Consider the following 27,618-nt stretch of genomic DNA (forward strand, 5'->3'; position numbering starts at 1 on the left):
GCTTTAAGTGTTCATCTCACCAATCACTAACTGGCCACATATAGACCATTTTACTGTGGTGGACCCAATTATGCATAAACCTTTTATAGATCTCAAAATATGGGACCACCTTTGCTATTATTTCACGTCATGTCCATGAAGTATAATGGAAAGCACACAAGTACATAGTCAAAGTTTGGCAAATTAACAAGTTAAAGCAAGAGGTCTGTTGGTCTTTGTCAGACAAATGCCTAAAAAAAAAAAAAAGGAGAACTGATAGTTTTGCCTAATGGTATCAGTATTTAACATTAAGGAACGGACTTGGCTGTACAATTAACAAAATATCACCAGTTTCACTGTTACTGTAAAATAATGGCACAGACGCCATAATAAAACATTTCCCTTTGAATGTCTGGTGAAGCTGAAAAGATGCTTTAGCAACATGAATGCATTAAGTAATTCATCCTTACATCATATTAACTAAATTAAAAAAAGTGATTTACTAATAAGCGTACAGCCATTGCTTAGTGTATTCTGTTAATGTTGTGACTGAGGTTATGGCTGGTCCACTGGAACTGGGTCATCAAACAGTCTATGTCACAATGTATTAAGTGGATTCTGTAAATGCAGTCCATGTACTGTAATGGTCAATACCTCGGTGTAAAGCTGACATCACTAGAGTCACAAAGTTAATGAATGGCATTTATGAAATGTGGCTTTCCAACAACAGTGTGCATTGTAGTGCGCAAATGTATAGCAACAATCAAAAAAATCTGTCTTCTCAAGGAGGTAATGAGAGAAAATGTTGAATTGAGGTCTTTGCTAGAGGCAAAAAGTCATAGAAAACAGGAAATCACCTCCCTGCTAAATTAAGACCGCACCGACTGCTTACAGTCACTGGTGCAAAGACAAACAAAACCACAGATATACTAAATATGTGAGGAAAATGAAACTCCATGAAAGCACTAAAAATTGTAGCCTTATGGATTCTGTAATATGCTTTGTGTAAAAACAAAATAAAAACGGATTAAAAAATATGGACATGTATTTAGCTTTTAAAGTATGCATATATTGACTGTGACAATAATAGAATGAGTGCATGTTCATCACACCAGAAAGGATTGGACACTCAAAGACCGGTGATATAGCATCATTGATGAGAACAGCAGTAAGAGATTCAACTTATCAAATATACACAGACCATCAGCTTTTGTCACATCTTCAGTAAATTTCCAACTCAATTTGTCAAAGAGGAAACAGAGAGGTTATTTACAGGGACAATTGAAATGTTGAACTTGATAGATGCTTAGTAAGCAGAAGGATTTTTTTTTATAAGAATCTAGCTTCTCTCACACCAAACTAATTTGGGTTGATATTTAGCTGTTTCAATGAGTGATCAGAAAAAAAGACATACAGTTTACAGAAGGTGGTAACAGACTTGTATAACATTCAGTAAAACATCAGAACTCTGATGATGTGCTAACACTGTAGTGACAAATATTCTCTTCTGTGGTTACATTTTTACAATGTATCTAACTTTATGCGGTAACGTTTGCAGGTGCTCAGTGTATCTTGATGAACTGTAAATGAGCACAGGAGACAACACACACTCCATGATCAGACAAACACAGGAGACATGAGGCTTTGAGCAGCAACACCCAACATGCACCTCTCACTGCGTGGGCAAACTACATCAGTGTAGAACAGAGGGAAGCCAAACGGCAATAACTCCTGCACATAACGGAGGATTACTGCCATTTTTTTTTACGCTCAGAAGTTTTGAGAGGTGCACAAGTGTTTCTGGATGAAGCAATGTGAGCACAAGGTAGGCACAGGGGCTTGAGGACAAAAGCATGAAATTAGCAAAGAAACAAAACAGAGGAAGGGGCCAAAACAACTGGAGTATTTAAATAAACCATTTTCAAAACAATCGTAATTAGCTCAAATGTTTTCGCCCCCGATATCATCTGTCGGCGCTGCTGCAAAACGGGACATTGCCAATTCAGTCAAGCAGAAAAATACAGCGCAAAAAATAAATGCATGTTAATGCATTATGAAAATGGCAGCAGCTATGTAAATATATGAAAACAATTTCTCTGAAAACAGACAGATAAATCAGCTGAACAGCGCAGATAAATTACAACAGCGCAATTCAAGTGATAGTGACCAAATAAAATCCCCCCCCCCCCCAGTTGAATTGAAACTGGATTTTATTCAAGTCAGTACATGTTGAAGCCTAGTAAGGAGTGTGGTTCAGGTGAAATTCCTCCCCCCACCCGCCATCAACTACCGAGTATCTTCATGACTCAGTCTGACTTGAAGTGTGCACAGGCACACATTTATGTTGTAAATAAAAAATACGTAATTATCTTCGCCCTCCTCTTCTGCATGGTGGTTTCAAAAGGAGGACAGAAAGGTGCGACAGATACTGCAGAGTAATTCTTCCGGAGCTAAAGCTTATCCAAGGCCTGAATCACAGTAAAGACAGGGTGCGAGAGTGACGATCATTGTCCTCATTAACAGAAACAAGGGCTTGAAGAGAAAAAAAAAAAGCTGTGTCATCTCAGTTTTTATATTTACAAGCTTAGGAATATACAGTGGGAGAGATGGAAGGGTGAAAACGGTCGAGCAAGAGAAGAAGATTATTTACAGCCGGTACTCCGAAGAAAGGAAAAAGTGTTAACCTCCCCTGCAACACGAATCTCATCACTTTAAATGAGAAACACCATGTTAGGACACACAGCACACACCCATACACTCATGGAAGAAGAGATTATTTTGGGACTTACTTTCATAAAACATTTTTAGAGGAACATTTTGGGAAGTACAGTTATTGGCTTTCTTGCATAGAGTTGTATGACATGAAGTTGGGGACAGGAGACCATTAGCTTAGCATAGTATAAAGACAGGAAATGGCAGCAGAAAGCTAGCCTGGTTCTGTCTACAGGTAATAAAGTCAACCTGCTTTTTCTGGTGAGGAGCAGTGACTTCCTGGAGTCTTGTGGCTGTGCGGTTTGAGTGCGGCAGTAGAGACTCAATGAAGTCGCTGCACCCATTCACAAAAATGTCTGGCACATGATTCGACGTAAAACATAATTTTAACACCTTAGGTTTCGTACAGATGAATTAACAACATAAAGACTAATGTGTTCATGAGGTTGTTTTTTTAACCTCTGGACAAATCCAGGATAACTGTTGCCCTGTTTCCAGTTTTTATGCTAAGCTAAGTGGTCATAGCTGTAACTTCATATTTAGCACACGAGAGTGGTATTGATCTTCTCATCCAACTCAAGTTAGTAAGCAAATAAGCTTATTTCCCAAAATCTCAAACTTTTGCTTTTAGTTTCTTTCCTCTGTATCCTATGAGACCCATACCTCTCGTTCACTCTCCTGCTCTCTCTCAGGTAACCCAACAATCACACAGGTATGCAAACTCTAAATAAACTATAGTTTCATTTCAGCTTGAACTATCTGTGTTTTCTTCCTAAGGTTATGGCACCTGACCTAATGAAAGTTTCATCTACATTGTATTGAGAAATGGGATAGACTGAGGGTTGCACTATGTAACTGATAACCTCATAGCTGCACTGTACAGTGTAAGATGACTGGCTGGCTACTTTGCTGAAGCATGAAGATTTAGTCAGCTATTTACACACAACCTATGGTAGTTTTAATTCAAGCTAAATAACAGAGTAAAGATATCTGGGCTCATACCAGCAGGGCTAACACACACTCTGCACATCAGTGCAGGGCGCTTCCACTTCTCATTCAGCATGTGTTAGATGACCACTTCAGTAGCGTGGGGGTAGGAAGGGTCTCTTCTGTGCATGGAAGGGACTGCCTGTGAATGGAGGACCGGACCGCTTGCCCCCACGAAATCCCCCCATGTGGCGATCTTGGTTAAACTGCTGAGAGGGGGTTCGGCCTCGCAGCAGAGGTCTCTGTGGGATGGGGACTGAGAGGATCGGGGGTCGAGGACTGGGCAAGTTAAGGAGGGGAACAGGGTTAGAGGTTTGATTGCGGGGCTGAGCTGGAGGACTAGTGGGGGGCTTTTGGAGAGGAGGGGCAGCGGACTGAGCAGTGAGGCGAGTGGGGAGAGTTTCGACTGCAGGAGAATTAGGCGTGGAGGGAGAGGGTGTGGAGGATGTGGGAGAGGGGGGTGGAAGAGGTAGATTCAGAGGCTCTTTCACTCTGCCCAGTAAGGGTAGAGGAACACCAGGGGTACCTACGCGGTGGAGAGGGGGTGCATGGCGGGGGACAAAAGGCTCTTTAACTGTGCCAGGACGGGGCAGCTTAGGGGGCTCGCCTAGCAACGATGACATGAGGGGTGGAGGGGCCATTTTGCTTCCTCTGGGCCCTCCACCACCTCGCTCTACACCTTCAGGTCTGACTGAGGGAGGAAGGGGACGGTCAACAGGGACCAACATTCCCCCCACCATGACTGCAGAGGGCACAGCGTGGTGGGTAGGTGGAGGGGAAGGGCGCTGCGGTATGGGAGGCGGAGGGGGTCGAGGGATCGGTGGAGGAGGGCTGAAGAAATGGGACTGAGGAGGAGGATGCTGGTGGAGGAGTGATGGAGGAGGAGTCTGAATGTTCTCCGTGTGGTAGGGCATTTGGAACTGAGCTTGGGGAGGAGGATGTGCGTGAGGATGGGACGGAAGAGGGTGGAGATGTGGGAGGAGGAGATGTGGGGGAGGAGGCATAGATGGGGTCCTGTCCTCGGTGCCAATGTTAAGAGGAGGGGGGGCAGCATGGGGTGAGGGAGGCTGAGCTTCCATGTATTCCTCCTCTTCGTACCACATCGCCCCCCCTGGCCGACCGCCAGTCCCTCCCCCTCGCCGAGAGCCTCGGCCAATCACACGGATGCTCTCTACCGTCTTGATGCGCTCTCCAGCGAGTGGGCGATTCGAGTAGCCTAGAGTTTGGATGGGGGCCCCTTCAGTGCAGGGCGACACTAGTGTCTCAATACGATGGTACTGGCCCTCATTCCCATCCCCACCTGGAGACGCCTGACTTTTCCCCTCTCTTTTTCCACTAAGACCTCCATCATCTGAGCTGCTGCTGGCCTTACGAGAACCTGCAGAGAGTCTCCTTTCTCCAATCCCTCTGTTGTTTACCATCATCCTGATTTGGCCGTGTTGGCCATCTTTCTTACCCTTTATGTCATTACTGGGGGAGGAGGAGACCTGCTTTCTTACATTAATCACTTCATCGTCCTTTAATTTTGTGCCACTCTTTTTTCCAGCTCCATACCGGGAAGAGGAGGAAGAGGCCAGAAAGTCTCCATTGCTGTTGCTTCCTGACGGGGTGATCACAGCATCCCAGGGTTCGCTGCGGTAGGCTGTGGGTGAGAGGTTATGGCCTCCAGATGACCCTAAAGATTCTGGCACACTCCCAGGTGTGTCCATGATCTCGTCCTGGGTGGGGGTGCCAGCAGCCTCGTCTCTCACTGGGGTCCCATCCACCCCATCGGGACTGACCTCACCGAGAGCGAGACTAAAACCTGGATTACCCTGCAGGAAACTGTTGATTTTTGACTCTAGGCTCGGGGGAGAGACAGAAGAAGCTGAGGGACGAGGAGGGGGTGGAGGAGGAGGGGACAGCTGTCTCTCCTTCTCCCAATCTCTGGTTCTCCCAGGTGTGTCTCGTTTGAGGCTGTTCCCCAGAGTGGGTTTTGTTTTTGGGGTGGTTGGGGTGAGCAGGCTTTTAACTCCTGATGATTCTGGAGAGGTTCGAGTGGAAGGAGCAGAGGTGCTGTTTGTCACACTTTGCAGGAGAGAGGACAAACCTGCACCAAGAGAGAAATAAGGTGGGACGGGGGAGTCAGAGAAAAAGAGATAATGACATAGGAAAAAAATATATGACTAGTCATATTTTATAAATTCAATTTTTTATTACCAAAATGAACTGTGTGTGTGTGTGTTACCTGGTGTGTTTGTTTTAGACAGAGCATTGAGTATGCCTTCAGGTGTGATGTCAACACGTGACAAGATGCTGGCCAGGTGAGGGCTCGAAGAGGTCGCTTTGGAAGCTGCTGATTGGCCAGAGGGAGTGGTGGGTGTTCCTGGAGATGGCCGAGGTGATGGGCTAGCTGCTGGGAAAAATTCAAGGAGACAAAGAGGGATGGGTTTTAACGGGAGGCCCAGAAAGTCCCTGTAAAATGCTAAACCTACATTTACATCGTTCAGGGTTTTTTAAGTCTCTATTCCTACGACCATCTAATACAATACAAATTCTGGCAGAACTTTTTTCAGTCTCATACTTAACATCTTAAAGTAATTATATCAAGGTTTATAAAATGTTCTAATTACGTTACAGAAATTACATTTATTGTTGAATAACCTACTGAAGCTAAAAGAGTGTCAATGATGAGTCATGCCGTTAGTCACAGGCACAATTTGTTTTTATTATGGCCAAAATACAAACACCTTGATGCTACAGTGGAAGAAAAATGATTGCAGGTTCTGACAAACACCTTGTAGCTTCTTGTGGCTCAAACAAAAAGGGGAAAAAAATCATCAGTGATAATTTAATCAATTTTCTGAACATGACCATGTGTTGCATTTTGTCTCACAAGGACTTCTACAAAATCTGTGAGCTTTTAGCTGCAGGTTCTGATCATTATTACACTCATCTTCACCCAACCCTTGAACACACCTGTATTTTTCATGGCAGATGTGAGTGAGCTGAGAATGGAGCTGATCTTTCCCAGGTCCACCTTCTCCAGATTGACTCCCATCGGGGTTGTTGGGGCACTTTGAGCAGCAGCAGCGGTGGGAGTCACTGGGGCCGCTGTGGCAGCAGCAGGAGTGTTGATCTTAGACGCTTTTGTAGGTGTGGTGGGAGGCTTTGATGCCGCATCTGACTTGGCAACAGCAGTGGACGTCTTGTCCTTCTTGTCATCTGCTATTAAAAATAATCAAAAAGCCGACACATTTTTCAAATCTGAATCACAACACAACAACTGAGCAGCCCAATATGGATCTATATGGAAAAGACAATTATCACTCTACTACAACAATCTGGAGCCACTAACCCCCTGCTGTGGCAGCACCAGCCTCTTCATCAGACAAGTCCATGTCCTCCATATCTCGGTTGTCACTGGGTATTTCGCCATCATCCATGGCCTTGCCATCCAGCTCTGGATCCACCTGGGCCCTGCTAGCCCCCAGTCCCAGGAAGGGGGAGTCAGAGCCAGTGGGAGAGGGGGCGTCTTCAGAGGGTGAGGGGATGGGAGAGTCCTCAGGTCCAGGTAGAGTCGACTTGAGGGAATCCAATTTCCTTTTAAGACTGCCCACACGGTTGGCAAAGGCATTGTATGCCTGAGTAGTAGATTAAGAGGAAAGAGAATTCAATGGGAGATATGAAGAAGATAAAAATGAATCAAGTTCCAGCTAGTTTCTAGGATCAATTCACCAACAGTCATTGATACAAAGCAACGTAGGAATAATAATAAATGTCTGAGTCACCATTTTTTTTTAATGAATTTTCTAATAAATAGAGAAACAGTACCATCTATCTATAAATTGCAGGAATGTATGTCTGTCTGTCTGTCTGTGTGTGTGTGTGTGTGTTATGCGCAAATCTCTAGAACCGTTAGTCCGATGGATTTCAAACTTGACAGGCGTCTTGCTACGGGCATGAGTAAGTGCAGTGCCCAGTTTGACGTTGTTTGGATTAGAAATGCAAAAGATATCGTTAAATATATAATCAGTAAAAAAAGCACACATTGGCTTTTGCCGCTCTAGCCGCTGGCCACTCCACCTCTCACACTGCAACACTGAGTGAGCACAGGGCAGCACCAGACACAGAGGTTGGCGAAAAAAAGGCGCTTTTCCGCTAAGAGGAAACTCAGCAAAAAGCCATTTGCCAACACTAAATATCAAACAAAAGCCAGACACTATATAGTATTAAGTTGCTGTGAGCTGTAGCCTACATTCACCACTTCTAACCAGAGGCAGAATATAAAGTAATCCTTCAAGTTCCTTCATAGCGCTGTGCAATGCGAGAACATCTCAGAGCAGAACCGGGCAGACACATCAGACTCACCCCGGGTTAATTAAGTATACTGCTAACTAATAAGATTACCGTCACCAAAATACCCCGCGAATCAAGTCCCCTACTTCACCGTTAACACCTCTGCTGAAATGTTAAATTCGTTAACAATCCAACACCGTCTCTTCACCCACACCCGCACACACAATGATTAGCTCTCATAACAGGCCAGGTGGGTAGCGCACTGCCATGAGTCCATGAGGCTAATGTCTGATTACTCCACATTGTCATTGTGATATTTTGTGATTACATTCTGAATCTTCCCCGTTCTCTGTCAGGTAAATACAGTAGTACAGTGTCTTCCTCTGATGTAGACGTAGCCTACAATGTAAGTCAGTAGTAGGCTATACAGTGGAGTTGCATATTAAGTGGTTTGGGGTCCTTATGTAAGTAATTTTGGCGTACAATTTGGTTTTGATGAATTCTACAAGCAGCAATACCACAGGCCAAGCAATCGGCCCCGTTCCAAACATTTTGAACGGGCACTGTACTAGTTTCACATAAATCAACAAATACCAAAACATTCTCTGCTGAACCATTTTCAATTTCAATCCACAAAAACCAAACACTCACATTCGCCACAATCTTAACCTCCTTGTACTGCATCTCATAGAAAATGTCTGCGTTTCCCAAAGCTTCCAGCAGAGGAGGCCCTGTTTTCAATTCCTTCTCCATGAAGCTGACAAACTCCTGCAGCTTCAGACTGCCATCCTCAAAGTCCTTCGCAAACTTGTTCCCACCTGCCTTGTCTGGAATAGGAGACAATTGACAAACAAGCAAAAAGTTAAATACAAGGTTTATAATAGCTGTATATGGTTCAATACAAGACACTGTCAATGTCAACATAAAATGCAGATCACATTCATTGAAAAACATCAGAATGCAAAAAGTATCAAAATAATATTATTTTTAACGCCTGTGTTTCATCCCCTCCCCCCCCAGGATAATACACATACCTTAGTGTAAACACTTGTTGATATGGCATGAAGAGGACATATCAAGTGTCAAGTATGTTTGCAACTTAAGACATACAGCACACAGGACAATAAGTGTGTGATGAAGCAGAAATAAGCTCAGTTTACCTTTTAGTCTCTTAAGAGCCTCCGTGCTGCAGACATCCACCCTGAGAGCTGCCAGCTGCTTCTCCCTCAACTCCTCTTCTGCGACCGCTCGCTTATATCTCGACAACTGCTCAATGAGGGAGTAGGGCTAAAAAAGAACCAGAGTGCAAAGAAATAAGTTAAGTAGCAATTATAATATAATATAATGCTTTAGACCCATTCTAACACAACAGTAAGTTGCAAGACAACACTAATAAACAAGACTTACTGTGAACTCTGCTACAATCTTGGACTTCAGGGCAGCTTTGGTGTTAGCTGAGGCTAGAGAATAAAAGTTAAACATGAACTTAATAGCATGCAATCATAATTGCAACGGTAAATAATTTGAAATAAATGATTATGCGGTTCAAACTTTAGGACGTTCTTTCACTTTTAAAATTTGATAAACATGACTACTTCCAACTGTAGAGCAAAAACTAAGTACCAAACTGACCAGTTGCCGGTGGAGTCTCCTTTTCTTTTTCCTTGTCTTTCACCTTTTCCTTCTCCTTCTCTTTTTCCTTTTCCTTTTCCTTCTGCTTCTGCTTTTCTCGCTCCTTTTCCTTTTTGTTAATGCCGGCTTTGAACTGGGCAATCACCTCCTCAGGATACACGCTCCTCTCCTCCCAAATTGTAAAAATCCTTTCCACTGACTTGCGGACCTTTACATCTCTGACAATAATGCAAAATGGAAACAACATTGCACACCTCAGTACTAAAAGAACGGGAAGACAGACTTGGCATTTCTTACTTGTAGATCAGACACTTTAAATCATGTTGGTCCAATACTATAGCTGAATAAAAACGGTGTACTCACCTGATGAACTGAGCAGCATTAGGAAGGACTTCTGCAAAGGCTGAACGAAACACAATGGCGTTCTTTCTTTTGCAGTTCTGTATCACATCGTTGGCAAGGTAGAAGAGATTCAAGCGGTGATTGTTGTCAGCTGGAGAGAAAAAAAAAGACACAAGAAAGGATAAGATTCCTACGGCTAAAAATCTGACAACTTAAAAACCTGTATTGACATTGTGTGACTGATTCAGATATTTGGGAATAAAACATTTTCAATAACTGACTACAAGACTTTCAAGAGCAAGAATCATAACAATTTATATCCATAAGCTGATTATTTTATAGCTAAACAGATACAAATATATTCTTAGATGCATTACGGTTCTCTCTCGAAATATTATGTCTCGTATATTCTCAGTAGCATGGTGGGAGTGTCGCCGTTTTCTGAATCAAAAAGCTTAGCTCTTTCATTGATCAAGTAGTGCGGTAGCATCCACACAAGCTACATTTTCCCAAGTATTTCTGAAACTCAAATGCAGCGGAGCTCTCTGCTGCGGTCTGAAATAAAACAGCTAAGGATCAGTACTGACACCACCACCATACATGGACACTGTATGTGTAGCCTTCTTTTGCCATGTTGCTGTAGCTTAGCCTGCTACATGTCTCTGTGGGGGTAGCTTCAGTGTAGTGAAATATGTTGGCAAATCCTTGCAGTTGACACATCTCTTCCATTTGTTACTACTATTGTATTAATAAAAGATAGTCGTAATAAAAAAAACAGTTGATCATAGAAAGTAAATTCTTATGTTTATTTTAATTATGGATTATAACAAATATGTTTCAAAAGTTGCAAGTAGTCACACAGCGAGAAAAAGGAAATGCAAGGGAAGGAAGCAAGGCAAGGAAATAAATTATATATATATATATATATATATATATATATATATATATATATATATATATATATATATATATATATATATATATATATATATATATATATATATACACACACACACACACACATATATACATATACATATATATATATATATATATATATATATATACATACATATACATATATATATATATATATATATATATATATATATATATATATATAAGTAACAAAACGTTGTTATATAGAAATGCTGATACTGTTGGTACTGAAACTGTTTGAACTAATTGAGAACCAGTGAAGCCATCACATAGTTGTTTTTCAACTGTAAAATGTCCTACTCAGTACATATTTAAAAAAAAAAAAAAAAATCTTATGATCGTTATCAAACATGTTTTAGTAAAAAAATTAAATCAATCTGTATCGTTATCTGAATATTAAAAAAAACACTCAAATATCAAATCAACATCAAATTATTAGACTTAACCAGGCTATACTACTACCATAACATAATGCAATGGTCAGAACCATGCTATAATAACATCTTCTCTTAATTTGTTGTATATGCACCATCACATAATATACATATACACAGATACAAATACACCCGCTGTATTCATAACTGAATATCATCCAATACTTTCAGCCCTTCGATGTCACTTGTGCTTCATTTAAAAGTCTGATCTATTAAACTCCTGTCAGTGAATAGAACAGCTATGATTAAACAGAAGGCTGAAGACTGTGCCTACGTCTCTTGTTACGGTAAGTTTAGTCAAAGATCCAGAAATCTGTTTCCAGTCACCTCACTTTAGTATCAGTCACACATTTCCAAAAGAAATACAATTATTTTGGCTAAAAAGAAAACGTCTGACTCTCTATTTAACATTGCTACATTTTAGCAGAGGTTAGCATCTTAGTCTGAAAGACACAAGATCAATCAGCAAACCATCACTGATAGTCTAAGAGTCTATACAAAGAAAGTGTAGCCTATGTTAACTTAATCTAATAGTCAGCTCCGCAAGATGAAGAAAAAAGGAAAAGTCAAAAAAAACAAGTACACAAAAAGGAAAAAAGAAACTAGGGCCCTACAATTATCTAAGGAGGTTAATATTCACATATATCATATCAGCTTATACTGACAATATGCAAACTATATGCTCTTCACTGTTCACAACACACAGAGATCTTTGCAAACTATTTTTTAAAATATTTTTCCTGAGATCTTTTACTTTTAATATCAGGACAGCATTAACCCACAAACGACAGAATCTGAGGCTTTTAAAACAAAAATATTTATATATATAAAAAAAAAAAAAAAGAAAAAAAAAAGAAAAACACCAGGATTTCTTTAAAATCACAATAAGGGGTAACAATCAGTAGAACCTGATCTGGTCTTATATTATAATTATTTTTTACCAGATTCACAATAATGCCTCAAATACATAGATACAGCCTCTTGAGTATATACTGTATATAACTATAGCTTTAACAACAGAGGACAATTCCCTACTAAAAGTCAACACACGCTCATGCACATACAAAGCCAAACACACTGCACTAATTACTCGAAACAAAAGACAGTTATGACACCCAAACAGTAAATTTCTCAAATAACAACATATGTACTTGCATCTAATTCTACTCCACCATCCAACTCTCAAACAGTTTGCAAATGTCACTCAAAAAGCTTCTAAATGACATAAAAAGTACAACGGGAAACATCAAAGCAGCGAAGATTTTGTGACTTGAATGAGCCATTTAGAAAAGATCCACACTATGCAGCACCAACGTCATTTAGGGCTTAGCATTTGTATGTCAAACACTATGAAACATAAAAATGACAACTTAAGTATTATTTATGCCAAAAAGGGTATAATACGTGCCAAAAGTTAACATATAATTTGCTAAGACTGCTGAAACAATACATGGTGGAAACATATCTAAAAATCAGGTTTTGTCATTTTCATTAGGGCTGCAAAAACTAATTGATTAAATCAATTAAACTTGATTCAAAAATAGTTGCCAAAAAATGTCATAATGGATTAACGGGGTCTATGTTATGATGCACGGTATCATACATGTTATACACTCACCTTGAAGATTATTAGGAACACCTGTTCAACTTTTCGTTAATGCAATTATCTAATCAACCAATCACATGGAAGCTGCTTCAATGCATTTAGGGGTGTTGTCCAGGTCTATACCATCTCCTGAACTCCAAACTGAATGTCAGAATGGGAAAGAAAGGTGATCTAAGCAACTTTGAGCGTGGCATGGTTGTTGGTGCCAGACCGGCTGGTTTGAGTATTTTCCAATCTGCTCAGTTACTGGGATTGTCATATGCACAACCATTTCTAGGGTTTACAAAGAATGGTCTGAAAAAGGAAAAACTACCAGTATGCGGCAGTCCTGTGGGCGAAAATGCCTTGTTGATGCTAGAGGTCAGAGGAGAATGGGCCGACTGATTCAAGCTGATAGAAGATCAACTTTGACTCAAATAACCATTCGTTACAAACGAGGTATGCAGCCAAGCATTTGTGAAGGCACACACGCACAACCTTGAGGCAGATGGGCTACACCAGCAGAAGACCCCACCGGGTATCACTCATCTCCACTAAAAATAGGAAAATGAGGCTACAATTTGCACAAGCTCACCAAAATTGGACCTTTCAAGACTGGAAAAATGTTGCCTGGTCTGATGAGTCTCCATTTCTGTTGAGACGTTCAGATGGTAGAGTCAGAATTTGGCGTAAACAGAATGAGAACATGGATCCGCCATGCCTTGTTACCACTGGGCAGGCTGGTGGTGGTGTAATGGTGTGGGGGATGTTTTCTTGGCACACTTTAGGCCCCTTAGTACCAATTGGGCATTGTTTAAATGCCACAGCCTACCTGAGAATTGTTTCTGACCATGTCCATCCCTTTATGACCACCATGTACCCATCCTCCGATGGCTACTTCCAGCAGGATAATGCACGATGTCACAAAGCTCAAATCATTTCAAATTGGTTTCTTGAACATGACAATGAGTTCACCGTACTAAAATGGCCCCCACAGTCACCAGATATCAACCCAATAGAACATCTTTGGGATGTGGTGAAACGGGAGCTTCGTGGCCTGGATGTGCATCCCACAAATCTCCATCAACTGCAAGATGCTATCCTATCAATATGGGCCAACATTTCTAAAGAATGCTTCCAGCACCTTGTTGAATTAATGCCACGAAGAATTAAGGCAGTTCTGAAGGCGAAAGGGGGTCAAACACGCTATTAGTATGGTGTTCCTAATAATCTTCAAGGTGAGTGTACTTGTGTGTCTCGAACTCAATTCAGCTAATAAGCGTAAGCTAAATCCGTCGTCTCCTGCAGATTTGTGTCCCTTTTGATGGACAAACGCACAACTAAAGGGTTCATTTTAAAAACAAACGTGACAGACAGAAATACCTGCCACCTGTTTAGCTAGGAATAATAATAAAAAAATCAGTTTTGTTTATCCGAGTAATAACTGATTGATCAAAGTAATAACCAACAGATGTATCAAAGTAGTCATTAGTTTCAGCCCTAATTATTATTATTATACGAGGTGAAAGCGTCATGCCAAAGTTAGTGCCTATTTGGGCAGAAAACCGAAGGCTTTATTTAATATAAACTACTTTTGTAACAACAAACTGTGAGATTATATCAGATGTAGGTTTCCTTTAACACCATAAAAAGGAACAAATAACAGCCAATCCATTTAATAATGTTCTACTTGAGTACAAAATTCACTACTCAGAATCATTTGTTGTGCATATGTATTGAATACTTAATAGTAAATAAAATAATAAAAATACTACAAAAAAAGTGATTTCCCTAAATATAGCTTTTATCCAATACTTTCAAAGAGTAAATCAATACAAGATTTAATCGAGTTGAATATCAAATATATGGCATACATTCAAAACTTAGCATTGAAGCAATAAAATGAACAAACAAACTGACTTTTTCACAAACAATAATAGTTCCCTATTTTAAAAAGTACTGTTTAGCTCTCTTTGGATATTGTATACACCCAATTTGATTCAGATCCATCACAACAACAAACTACATTGCATGAATCATCTAATGCCAAGAATTAATTTGGGTAGTAATTATATTGATAATTGTTGTAGTGAGTAAATGTCATACATGAATGTATGGTCAATTCTGTTTATCCTATCCTAACACAGTCCTTTAATGCACTAACGCACAGTTCACATGAAATTATAACTGTACCTTATTATGTTTGCCTCCTCACTTTCTATCATCCTCACTGAAAGTAACACTTCTCAACTACCACTGGAACATGTTTATTATCCCATGTAATAAACATCTCAAAGCCCTAATAGAGTATTGATCAATAAAGTTCATTTGCCACGCACCAATACTGAAAGTACAGTTTAGACTGTAGTATACAAAACAACAGAACTTATGCTACAAATATACAAATGTCAAAGAAATGGCATGTTGGCAGTGGTGCTCGAAGATATAATGCTGGCATTTAGATAATTTACAACACTCTCCCACACATCTGAAAAGCTTTTTTCATCAGAGAAGAGTTTTTCGGTCTCTTTTCCAATCTACATTACCATTCAAAAAACAATGAAAGATGACATACCATACTAAAATGAATGCAAACTAATGGATCTCTGTTTTGATCCATTTCTGTTTTGAAAAAAATCTGTTGTCCGCTTTGGAAACTGGTTGGCATGGACTATCTTTACTCAAAATGCATCCACTTTTTAGACATGTATAGACCTTTTTGAGATCGAACCAAATATGTAATAGCCTACAGCGAGCAATGGATGACGATCGGTAGATTGACTCTTGGTGAGTTGGTACTGCTCTCCATCAGAAAACAATGGCTCAGCCAGCGCACAGCAGGTCGCCGTGTGTTGTCAGCATTAGCTTTTATCATGCATTGATTTGTGGGCAGTAATGCGCAGGGATAAGAAATGCCTACATGATGATTTGACAGACACTGGCGATTTAACTTGAAACCCCCTAATGGATAACTAAACAGCTCCACATTTTAGGGCTGAGGCATCTATTAAAGATCTGCAGCACAATGGTTTTCAGGACACAATACAATTATATCACAAATGCAATCAAAATGTACTTTCTGATGTTGTTCCAGCAGCCAAATTTGCAAGACACTGTTCTAGAAACTCCACTTTAAAGACTATTTCATAATGTGGATTCATTCATTCTACTTACTTCTTTTCACATTTCATAATTAATATATTTAATACAGGTTAAGATTAAAAACTATTTTTGAATCAACATAGTTCCTTGCATCTAGCTTTCATGTAAATGCTCCTATGAGATGTTATAATCATTAATGTTTTTACACACATTGGCTTCCATACATCTGAACAATCAAATTAGCATTATGTAAAAAAAGTCGAAGTCAATCAAATGCAATCCAATTAATCTTTTAAATCCTGCTTCAAACAAACTAGGTAACATAAAGTAAACATAAGATATCAGCTTCTAGATATTTACTTCATAATAGGCCACCAATCTTCTTACAAATTAAATGACATATCAACTGGCATTTCTTTTCAAAAACAGATGGCAAACTAAACTTTTTAAAACCTGCCACAGTGATAAGTAAATAGTACAGATAGATTATTCTTGTGCCACTGTAATAAGTCCAAGCCTAAGGAGTAAATACTAAATTATTCTACACAGAATGTAATCAACTAACAGATACAATTTTCCAACATTTGGTTTGAGTTCTACCAATTTCGCACACTACCAAAAACAACGCAAAAGGCTCAAATGCTAAATTATGCCTCCATCAAGCAGATGCAATATCAATTACATTCATTCCTGCATTCACTAACTAACATCTATGGCCCAAGCACAGAATATGTGGGGTACTCTGCTGCCTTGTTCTGCCCACACTCAGCTGACAAGCTGATACAATCTGTCATCAATCTACTGAATAATTACTCCAAGGTTAGTCAGCTTATAACACAATAATTCCTCTACAAATGTTCATGATTCTTGTTTTCTTCAGAATGGTGTGAGGTTAGAGACCATGCACATTTCTGTAAACCTGCTAAAAGACAGCTAAATGCATACTGTAACTGTAAGTAATAAGAATATAATTTCTGATGTTGCTATTCTGAATTTTTGATATAATCTTAAGAAGACAAAATGACACTCACGAAACAACCAAGTGTAAACATAACCACTTCATTGATGACACTGTAGTCTAAGAGCATGACCTAAAGAAGTGAGAGCAGTTCAGTGGCTGGCACCTTGTTACCTCAATTTAATTAAACTCTTCAAAAGATCCCATATTTGACAAAGACGACTATGGGTATGCCTACTTTCATATTAATGAAGTTAGATGCTGCACAGGTGTTGTTTAGGTTATGGAATGTAGTTTTGAGATTACATCTAATTTCAAAACTAAAAGTGGATCTCCTATCACCATGGCAGCATTTCAAATGCTGCATGCATGACCCATAATACCTCATAAGACAGAGCTATGAAGGAACTTTGTTGACATCGCTGTAGGATGGGGTCAGAGTGCTGTGTTGTAATGTATATAAAACATAGCAGTAATTATAATACAGATTTCAAACATAAAGCAGACCGTTTACTGCAAAAACAAAGCGCAGTCGTTCCATCTCTTTTCTTTCTCCATGAACTGAAGCTGCCTTCAAGTGCGATCAGAAATGTCGGGATCTATAAACGATCTGACGGAACACCGTAATTGTGAAATATAAAATCTACTTGTGCTACATTGGAGGGTTAAAGAACACAACAGGACGTCACACAAATGGGCCGTTTCAGTGACACTCTCACCGCAGCACAACCCTGCGGAATATCACCGGATCCCCTTCAGCTGGTATGAATGCACCCTCACACTAGTTTGTAAAGGCTACTGTGCTGCTTCGCTGATAAGGGACATTTATCAAAAACGTTTAACATTTAAAGAATATACAGGTTGGTAAGAAACGCCCATTTCAGCCAATGTGATGAAAAAAATGATCCTGGAAGTCATTATAGCCTGATGAGAAACGTTCTCAGAATAATGTTAGTATCTCAAAAATAATGATAATTTCTCAATGAATTGGTATCTTAAAATAATAAATTAGTATCTCAAAACAATTAATTAGTATCTCAAAACAATGAGAACTTCCTACTAAAGTTACGTCGTTATTTTGAGATACTAAGTCATTATTTTGAGAAAGTTTCACATTATAATGACTTACAGGATCTTTTTTTAATCACGTTGACGGAAATAGACTTGCATTAGAAGCAATGACAACTTAGTCGGCAAAGTTGGAGGAAATATTTTAGGGTGCTGCTGTTTAGCGCATCAATAATTCACAACATGATATTGAACTGTGGATCGCTTTTAACTCCGTGTGTTGTTACTATTGGCAACTCGTTCTACTTTTGGCAATTGGCATACTCAACGGAAAATGGACGATACAATTCGAGTAGAGTGTTTCCCTTTATTTTATTCAACCGTGTACCCTACAAAAATATTATCCACCGCATCACATCAACAATGCATGCATGTTAGACTACTAACAGTCAGCCAGAACTGAACTTGCACACAGATTAAACTCCAAAAAACTACTAAAGCTGACATATAACTAAATCTAACGAAGCACCTTGTGGCCATCTTTATCTCGAGAGTTCATTCTTTCAGATAAGCAGTTTAGTGCATGCTATTTCTTCGTGAAAAGCAGCATCGATCTAATCTAGACCAGGAGGCCTGTAAACAGTGGTAGCAGTGAGACCGTCACGCTAGCAGCGAAACGTTAGCGTTAGCTTAGCTACCATTAGCGGCTAATGTTAAGGGGTGATTACAACGCCAGCATTTCAAACACGCAGTCAATTAAACATGTGCAATTTACTTTTTATTCATTGGTTTGTGATGCACTGAATGACCGTTCACTTCACTCAAAGCTATCACAAGAAGCTGAATTTGACAAGCTGATCACGGTCAACGCAGACATGCATTTGAATTAACGTTAGCTCAAGTAAGCTAAATTAGGCTGAGTGGCGAGCTACTCACATTTCTTGAGCCACTTCATCCAGTGACGAACGATAAGGCCGTGGTACTTTTTGTTTTCAATGCACCAGTTTGAAAGTCCCTGTATCGACTCCATAGTGTTGGATACTCCTTGAAACCGTCGGTCCAAAGACGCTTCCAGACCAGCGTTGGAGCTGCGGGCACCGTGCCCGCTTGCAGCCCCTGAACCGGCCGCCATCTTTCCAGCTCTGTCTGTGTCTGCTGATCTCTCGTTGCTGGTTGCTGATGCGCATGAAGGAGCTAGGACTAGAAACACGCCCCCATGTTTTTACTTTAATGAGAGACGGTTTAGAACATATAGAATAGAGGTACATGTATAGAGGTAATGTAAGCGCATACCTATGTGCAAGTCACAGTACAAAACAGAATTAAAAATAATAATAAAATAATAGTCGATGTATGTTTAATGTTAAAGTATATATGAGCGGAGTCAATTCCAATTGACGGAAAAACGAACACAAGTGGTTTGCATTTTGTTGTTTATTTAAGGCTGTGAGACTGTAACGTTAGAGAGAAATATAACTACAGGTGAATCAAACATTTGCTCGTTTCTCCAAAAGAAAAAAATTGATTTGGGAATTTTTTCTTTTTAAATGCACCTGTAATGACCACAATAAGTCATATAACAATGTTCTAACATTGCCCAGGTTTAGTCTAAACGTGTTAGCACAATAGCAGTGGGGTAATTCAGTAATGGGGTGTTTTTTTATGAACTGCTTTGACTCATGGATTATTAGTGTACATTAGAGCCTGGATCGGGCCGAATTTTTCCGTCCGAGCCCGACACATTTAAAATCTCATTGTTTTTTTTTCCTCATACTAATGACACATGTACGTTTGTTTGTGTGGAAAACCCGCTTTTATTAAGCAACTAGAAGGCATTCGGAAATGTCAACAGATGAGCGCATCAGCGCACACGGGGGAACAAGCTCATGTTAATAAGCTGTTTAATTTAAAATGTTCAATGTGTTAACCTTTCCTGATCGCTTCGATTCCGACCGTGATCAGAAAACCAGGGGAGACTCGTTACCTCCAGGGTCGACGTTATATAACGTTGGGGTTAAAATCCCGTTTCTGGTGAGCAGATGAATGAACTTGGTTTTCAGTCTGGAGTTTATCTTGGACACCGCACACACTGTGTACAAAACTTAACACCAACTCTGCTCCGGTCACATTTCACTTTCTCTCTCTCTTCTGCCGACCCCCCCCCCCAGCACAAAAAAATGCCATAACATAATCTGACAATATTTCTCGTCATCACAAAAAGCTTTGGGTAAGTGATTTACATCACAGAGCAATCTGTCAGATTTTATTCAATAATAGACAACACAACATCTGACAGAATAGCCTAATGACAAAGATGGAACACTGATGCAGACGCACGCACACACACACACACACACACACACACACACACACACACACACACACAGTTTATTGTTCCTCCTTTTCTATGTTCAAGTCTCTTGATTAAGTCCGTCTTTCCTCAGTTGAAGACAGCCAGTCAACAGTGAAGGCCAACTGACTGTGAGGCTGTTGGGCTTGTAGAAAGGGACGTTGATTGAGGTTTCAGTCATCTGTGCCGTCCAACACACTCTGGCTGAGAGCTAGATCCCAGTAGTGTTCTGTGCCGTGTTTCTTGAAGTGTTCTCTGGCCATGTTCTCTGTGGGGCACTGCTTGAACTTCATCTCCCCAAAACTACGCTCTTTAGCTGTGCCCTGGAGAACCATAGGAATCATTAGACTTGAATTAATTCACAAACAAAAACATTCAATTTAAATAGCTTTTCGTAACCCAGGATGCATGAACACTCACTTCCCAAATCAGCCAGCACTTGTTGTTCCTCTTTGTATCATCATCACCATCTGGATCTAATTGAGAATCAATGGTAAAGAGTTAAGTATCCCTGAAATAAGCAAAGGAATGGCAACTAGCACAAAAGACTCAAACATCAAGCCCCTCCTACCATCTCTTTTACTGTTGTGTTCCTCCCATTTGATTCTGTGCAACATCATCCTCTTGAACTTTTTCTGGGACTTGGGGCCTAAAAAAGGAGGGAGAAATTTAGATTTTAAGTTTGATTTTGATAATCCAACTACTTATCTTGTTAAAGGGATAGCACATAGCACACACATAGAGACAGACAGAAAATGCAGAGCTTCATCCTGTCTGTTTTTGTGTTGGTTAAACTTGTGCGTCTCACTGAGGGGCAAAGTGGCGGTTGAGAATGAGACTAGGCTGCACAACCTGCACACCGTTATTGGCTTGGGGTCACACACCCACGCGGGGCCCAAATGCTCTTTGCTGACGCTCCAAAAACTTCCCGCACTCAGAGAAAATACAAACAGAGGGCAGGGTCTCTGCAGATACATACACCGCCACACACTTCTACTTAGTCATAAGTGATGATTGAGAAGGATTAGTTTTCAAGGAAAATCCCACATATTATACATTTGATGATGATGTATAAAATGTCGTAGCACAGACGTTATTCCCTCACAGCAATTTACAGATTATTACAAATCACGTTTCATGAAAAGTACCAGCTGTGATTTGTGAAACCGACAATTTAATTTGGCACTTGTCGGTGTCAACCCTTACCTCCCTCCACCACAACAAGGTTGACATCTCTGTGCAGAACTACCGTGCCGGTCAGGTACAGCTGGTTGGCATTGGCCTCCACTTTAAACTTCTTAGCAGGATTTTGCAGGTTACGGATCCTGTACAGGGAAGATAAGGTGCTTAAATTAGACACTTCTACGTTGCAACTCACTCTGCACTATATACTTGAACGACGAGTATGTGCTCTCTTGCTGCAAATGCACACCTGTACACTGCAATGTGAACACCATTACTGAGGTCTTCTTTTAACTTCTTGACCTTCTTCTCTTTCCTCTGCTCCGCTGTGAGCTTGCGTGCTGCATTTGCCTCCTCATGAGCCCTGCAAAGAGGGAGATTATGGATGATGGTTTATCATACAATGTTAAATGGAAATATCACAATAGTGCAAGAAATGAGAGAGGGCAGCAGTGTGGAGGTTAACTGTGTTACTAACTTCTGTCTCTTGGCCATCTGCGCTCTGACGTGGGCCTCCACCTTCGTGGGGTCTTGAACCGCTTCCGTCCCCAGCACTCTCATCAGGTTAGAGATGCGTACTGAGAAAATGAAACCAAACATCAGTTACATTCTGTTAAATATTTATTGTAGTAGTTTGTAATACTAGTAATTTGTATGTGGGTACCTTTGGGTTCTGGTGGAGGCATCAGTCCCAGGCGAACCTTCTCTTGAACTTCTTTTTGCCCCTCCCTTCGTGTCTGTCTTCTCAGCTTCTTCTGTTCTTTCTTTGTCAGGTATACGCCCAGCGTTACCGGCTTATCTGCGTCAACTGAGTAAAAAACACCATATATATTGTAACAATTCCAGCAAATTATGGTAGTTGTGAAATAATTCCAGATAGGACTTCAATTATATGATGTGTATGGGCTTGTAGACAGGGTAAAGATGTATAATTGCTTTCATAAATCAGAGCATGCACATACAACATACTGCTCAGGGGCAGGACAGACCGAGCATAAAAATCTAAAAGTATGTTACGTCTGCACATTGTTAAAAGGTACTGCAAAAATGTAAAATAATCCATTTTGGCTGTTAAAACCAGAGATCAAGATGTGGGTGACAAAAACAAGTTGGAATGAAAATGCATCATCTAATCCCACATTTCTGAATCAATGGGAGTTATGTTCATGATACATTGTCTATTTTCAAATTTGTATGTGTATATATGTATATATATATATATATATTTTTTTTTTTTTTTTTTTACTCTTTATGTAGTCTGACTTCATTTAAAATGTTCATATAATTAACTACCGGTATACTACTAATTAACTCACCAGGGTCATGTTAATTTCAACGCCAATTGGTATTTCTCTATGAGTGCACTTCTACCTCATAATGGAGATCTTTATGGGACAGAAATGTTCATCTTTTTAACACACATCCTCTAGGAGCACCTTTAACAGTGTGCAGACTGTTTAACTTCCATACACTGACCTGGAGGGCTAATTTGGGCAGGATGTTCTACCAGGTTGGTCACACCAAAGAGCTCCAACTCTTCAAATTTTGTGTCGGGTGTTCTTCATAGGATAAGAGGAAAAACATGTCAGTTAACTACAGTAAGTTAATAGCACAGGCTGCATTATGTATTCTACAGCTTCACCATGGCAGTGACAATGAGACAAAGGACAGTTTTAACATTTAACCCTTAACATCAAGTGCTTAAGTTCCTGGGTTAGTTGTAGTTGTTAGTAGTTTCTTACATGTCTATGTTGTAGGGCAGGATGTAGGAGTCCCACCACTCAATGTTGGGCACCTCCCCTTCTCCAATCTCTTTCCTAGGGGCAATCAGTGCCAGTTTGGTGGATGCCTGGATTCCGGTCTTCTTCGCTGCCTGGGCAATCTCATTCTGCAACCTTTCCAACTGGGCCTGATTTAGGTCAAAATCAAACAAAGGAGGGAAAAAGACAAGTTTTTTCAAACCATTATTTACTTTTATATCTAATCCAAATAACCAGCGTGAGACAACTGCTGACAGGTGACAGTTTAGGAGCTAAAACCAACCTTAGTTCTAATTCTCTGAGCAATCTTCTCGAAGCGCCCCTGGTCATGGAACTTAAAGCCTCTGCGAGGGCGCTGAGCCGGTGTAATCGTCACACGTTGGTCGAAGTAGGACGTGGACTCCAAGTCCTCTCCAGGCTTCTCCTTCAGCTGCTGACGAAACTGCTCCCTCTTTACTGCTCGAATGTTTGCTACACAGACAGAGGGAAATTAATTGAGGAACAAGGCAAGAAGTGTGTGTGTCACTCTCACTCACACACACACACACACACACACACACACTGTGTACACATACCTTTCAGTGTTGGCATGCGGTGTGTGAGTTCAACCTCTTTGCCACTGGCATCCACAGTTCTTCCCTTGTCATCCAGAATAAGAGGTGTTGGCTTGTTCACCTCCTTGATTTCTACTTTTCTATAAAAAAGGGACACACAGAGAAAGCACTATTTTCACACTGCCACGACATCTTTAGATATTAAAATCCTAAATACTGTGACATTACTCACGGTGGGGCAATTCCCATAGCGTGTAGATTAGCTAGTGCCACTAGGTTGTGAGGCCCAGTGTTCCCCAAGGCTCCGAGGATACCAGGTTTCATGGCTAACTGGGACTGGATGCGGGCCTGCAGCTCAGCAGCTTTGCGGGCCTTCTCGATAGCATCATTCATGAAGCTGGCAGCCTGGGAGGGGGCGATAGATGAGCCACCACCTGCCGCTGCAGATGTGCCAAGAAGCCGTGAGACTGGAGGGGTTTCCAGCTGTGACGGTGGTGTGGGAAGTGGGAATTGTTAAAGTCAGTGAAAATGAAAATGGTGTCATACTGAATGCATTGCCTGGAATTACTGATACTTCTTTTTCAGTATGTTAAGTCTTGAAGTCAAAAAGTTATTTCTTTACTGGTGCAGCAGGGACTGAAGAGGAAAAGCTCAGCTGTTTCTTCCTCTCCTCGATCTGTTTCGTGGCTGCTTCCATCATCTGTTTTATCTAATAAAACAGAGAAGAGGTTAGTAAGCAGAAAGTTCATCATAAAAAATCAAAACAACTTATTTAGGAACAATCTTAACTGCACTGCACCGAGGAAAGAATCTCTTACCTGCATTTTGGTCAGCATGCCAGGGCTCTCAGATGGAGGTCCAGGTATGACCTCAGGCTCCTCCACCTCCTCGAAGCGAGGGACCCGTTTCCTCTTCGGTGCTGTCCCATCTCCTGACTCCTGAATTTCTCGCACTGCACCCGTTTCAGGCTCATCACCAAACACATCCTGTGACCAACCAGCCAAAACAGAAACACCAATATAACAGGTCATCATTAAGCCAAACGTGACTGTGTTTACAATTATTCTAAAAAAATCCGGCTCCTCTGGCACCACCTACAGCCTGTAGTGCGATTTACAAAAATCCACAGCTCCCTGTTCAGATGCCCCAATCGGGGCCGGGGTGGGGGTGGGGGGGTGGGGGGTGTCTAACTGCGTGTCTTTCACTGCTTAAATTTTTTGGCTAAGTCCTGGATCTTCCCAATCCTACCTACAGCACCTTTAATACAATCAGTTTACAAATTTGACATTAAAAAAAGTGACAAAGCAGCGGTCCAAGCCTCTTTCTGACTTCACACTTTCATAATAGTGCATGTAAATGTGTTTAGGTATGTCATGATAATACAGAGGTGGCTAGTTCAAGTTTGCTTACCTTGAGGTCTCTCTTGCGGTGCTTTTCTCCTCCTCCTTTGTTGCCACGTGCACTGCGGCTTTCCTCCAAAGCTTCAAAAAGACGCTCCACAAAACCTCCTGCGGAGTCATCAAGGAAGGGACGCAGCTGGTCTGAGGTGGAAATGAGCGTCAAACAATTAGCAATAGCAATTAGCAGGACTCCTTTGATTATTGTCTCAATTTAGGTAATTTCTCAAAGTGCCTGACAGATGAGTCTAGAAGGAGGTGCAGTACACTACAGCCAATTACCTTCTGTCCTTCAAAAATAAAATAAGGAAAATGGGGACCTTGTTGGCATAGCATTTTTCACATGGATCAATTTACAGAGTTTTTATGAAAACAAACTATTACCTGTAGTCTCTATTACCGAACCAGAGGGTCCCAGTATGAACCTAAGTACAGAGTGTGGACTGGTACCTGGAGAGGTTCCGTTGCTTGGAGCGCCGACTATGTGGCGGCCCCTTCACTCTGACACCTCTCCTGCATGTTTATGGGTCCTGTGTTTGCATGTGTGTATTTTGGGCCTGTGTGTGTAGTCTAATAACAAACAAGTGCAAAAATCGAATTTTACCCATTGAGGTATTAACAAAGTGCCTATTTCTTTCTTTTGAAAATAAAAATAAAATGTGAAAATCTCTTTTTTGACTGCAGATAGCTAAAACTACATATAATGGTTTGGTCATCACTACTATGTCCCTAATCTAATTGAAAGGCTATTTAATCAACTCTGTGGTGAGACTGCAGCTTGACAATCATCCCAAACACTGATGGTTTACCCAAATCATTTGGACAACCTTTTGAAGGTGATATATACAGTGACGTTAACCATCACTGCAATCCTTCTCTTTGGCTCTCTAAAAACAAACAAGTTGTCCTTTTTCTGTTTAAACCATGGCGGTATCTTCCATATATATATTTACATGAATTATGATTATGACGTTGCTTAAGACCCTGGATTTCTTGTGTTAAGTGCAAATGACATTTTTTCCTGAACTGAATCTTCATGGATCTGGATAAAACACAGCAGTATCAAATGGTCAATACAGTTACCTATGGTCTTCCTTTTGTCCAGTCCCTTTCCAACACAGTGCAAAGCAGCAGTAACCACTGTGGGCTCTGAGAAACCCAGCACCTTCTTCACAGTCCGCTCCACCCATGGCCTTAGTTCCTCCACCTCCCGCTTAGGAAGAGACATATCCCAATCCTGCAGAACATCATATCATATTTAACTACACCATGTAACATAAGCTGTGTCACCATCGTGACAGTCCCAAACAGGGCTAGCTACATGAGCACAAACCCCCTCCACTGTCTCACTCATACCCACTTAGACAAACGTTCAGTTATTTACTCATATATATTATATTCACAGTTAGTCCAAAACTTGCTTTTGTTTGTAAACTGACTAGCTGACAAATGCGTTAACCAGGAGAAACATACAAGCTAAAATCAATTACATCCGCCAAAACTCCCCGGCTAACTGTTACCTGCTAGTTAACGTTAGCACACCGCTGTCTGCAAGCTACCAACATCAGCAAATAACCGCCTTAATTAAACGTACGAACCTTTCGATTATGTCTTTATCCTTTATCCGACTTACGTAATACAAGTCAAACAAAAACGATCAAGTCTAAGAAGCGAAAAACACTCAACCTGCTAAGTTTTCTGTAAAAACTTTCTGTTTGGTGGCGCCGTTCACACGACGTTTCTGATCCAAGACCGGAAGAGGAAATGGACGCTGTTTCTTCTTCGTGACCATTTCCGCGCAGTCGAGTCGGTCAAATGTTCGTTGTTTCCACCTAGCCGCACGCGAGAAGAAGTGTCCCGTTTGTCCTTCAAGGAAACTCTTTGAAAATTGTGATGAAAAATCGTGTTTTTAGATAAGTCAGCTATCTTTTAAAGTTTGTATTTCATCAAAATAACATTAAAAAGGTATAATAGAACATGTTAAACAGTGGCATTGTTACGCTTTGTAACGAACTGGCATTGTCATTGTTACGAACTGGGTAAATATGTTTATATTTATAATAGCCTATAACTGATATTTTAAATATTGTTTGTGCATTGAGATTAGGAGGCAATTTCTGTCCAAATTAGCCTACTTGGTGAAGTTGATCTGAAAGCAACAGTGGACCATAGCGGACTTATTGGGTGTCCATCAATCATATTCACATTGTTGTATTTATGATGGTTTTTGGTCCGTGTACTTGGTGGCCAACGGATTTTCGTTTTGAAAGGAAAAAAACAAAAACGAAAAATGGCCAGTTTCCCAATTACCATTAGTAAATAGGAAAACAAAAAACGGAAAACAACCCATTATTCGTTTTTTGTTTTGATATTAAAAAACGGAAAACGAAAAACAATCTCGTTATCCGATTTTCTTTGA

At 40.6% G+C, this 27,618-nt stretch overlaps 2 protein-coding genes across 8 annotated transcripts in view; both read right to left on the reverse strand.

The window, feature by feature from the left end:
- The window catches only part of LOC116049586 (threonine--tRNA ligase 1, cytoplasmic-like), a 34,661-nt gene extending 15,522 nt beyond the window's left edge, over positions 1 to 19,139 (reverse strand). For 2 of the 7 annotated variants that reach the window (XR_004898442.1, XR_004898441.1), the window contains exons 1-10: positions 18,893 to 19,137; positions 9,952 to 10,081; positions 9,589 to 9,806; positions 9,364 to 9,416; positions 9,117 to 9,243; positions 8,608 to 8,783; positions 7,016 to 7,301; positions 6,637 to 6,885; positions 5,906 to 6,073; positions 3,694 to 5,767 (exon numbers count right to left, since the gene is read on the reverse strand). Coding sequence is in view for 3 of the 7 variants with exons in the window: in XM_031299378.2 (XP_031155238.1) it covers positions 3,771 to 5,767; positions 5,906 to 6,073; positions 6,637 to 6,885; positions 7,016 to 7,301; positions 8,608 to 8,783; positions 9,117 to 9,243; positions 9,364 to 9,416; positions 9,589 to 9,806; positions 9,952 to 10,081; positions 18,893 to 19,088 (3,600 nt within the window). In the remaining 4 variants the exon portion in view is untranslated. Of the gene's footprint in view, positions 1 to 1,113; positions 5,768 to 5,905; positions 6,074 to 6,636; positions 6,886 to 7,015; positions 7,302 to 8,607; positions 8,784 to 9,116; positions 9,244 to 9,363; positions 9,417 to 9,588; positions 9,807 to 9,951; positions 10,082 to 18,892 lie in introns of those variants that run through there. The other 5 variants (XR_004898443.1, XM_036005835.1, XM_036005836.1 and 2 more) reach the window with 5 other exon arrangements.
- A 1,045-nt stretch (positions 19,140 to 20,184) lies between these two features.
- prpf3 (PRP3 pre-mRNA processing factor 3 homolog (yeast)) lies at positions 20,185 to 26,977 on the reverse strand. Its single transcript, XM_031299379.2, has 17 exons — positions 26,798 to 26,977; positions 26,283 to 26,436; positions 25,213 to 25,343; positions 24,621 to 24,788; positions 24,425 to 24,511; positions 24,035 to 24,285; positions 23,824 to 23,942; positions 23,532 to 23,719; positions 23,231 to 23,397; positions 22,965 to 23,047; positions 22,153 to 22,296; positions 21,967 to 22,066; positions 21,739 to 21,852; positions 21,513 to 21,631; positions 20,878 to 20,955; positions 20,727 to 20,782; positions 20,185 to 20,629 (listed from the first exon to the last, which is right to left on the reverse strand). The coding sequence occupies exons 2-17, from the start codon at positions 26,425 to 26,427 to the stop codon at positions 20,480 to 20,482; spliced, it is 2,100 nt and encodes a 699-aa protein (XP_031155239.1). The 5' UTR covers positions 26,428 to 26,436; positions 26,798 to 26,977; the 3' UTR covers positions 20,185 to 20,479.
- Between the last annotated feature and the right edge of the window lie 641 nt (positions 26,978 to 27,618).

The sequence above is a fragment of the Sander lucioperca genome, chromosome 10 (assembly GCF_008315115.2).
Source record: "Sander lucioperca isolate FBNREF2018 chromosome 10, SLUC_FBN_1.2, whole genome shotgun sequence".
In the NCBI taxonomy this organism is placed as follows: Eukaryota; Metazoa; Chordata; class Actinopteri; order Perciformes; family Percidae; genus Sander; species Sander lucioperca.

Coding starts and splice junctions, on each gene's coding strand:
- prpf3 (XM_031299379.2), bottom strand. CDS start 26,427: ATGTCTCTTCCTAAGCGGGAGGTGGAGGAACTAAGGCCATGGGTGGAG. Junction 24,789..25,212: donor ACCGCAAGAGAGACCTCAAG/GTAAGCAAACTT, acceptor GGTTGGTCACAG/GATGTGTTTGGTGATGAGCC. Junction 24,286..24,424: donor CTTCAGTCCCTGCTGCACCA/GTAAAGAAATAA, acceptor CCACCGTCACAG/CTGGAAACCCCTCCAGTCTC.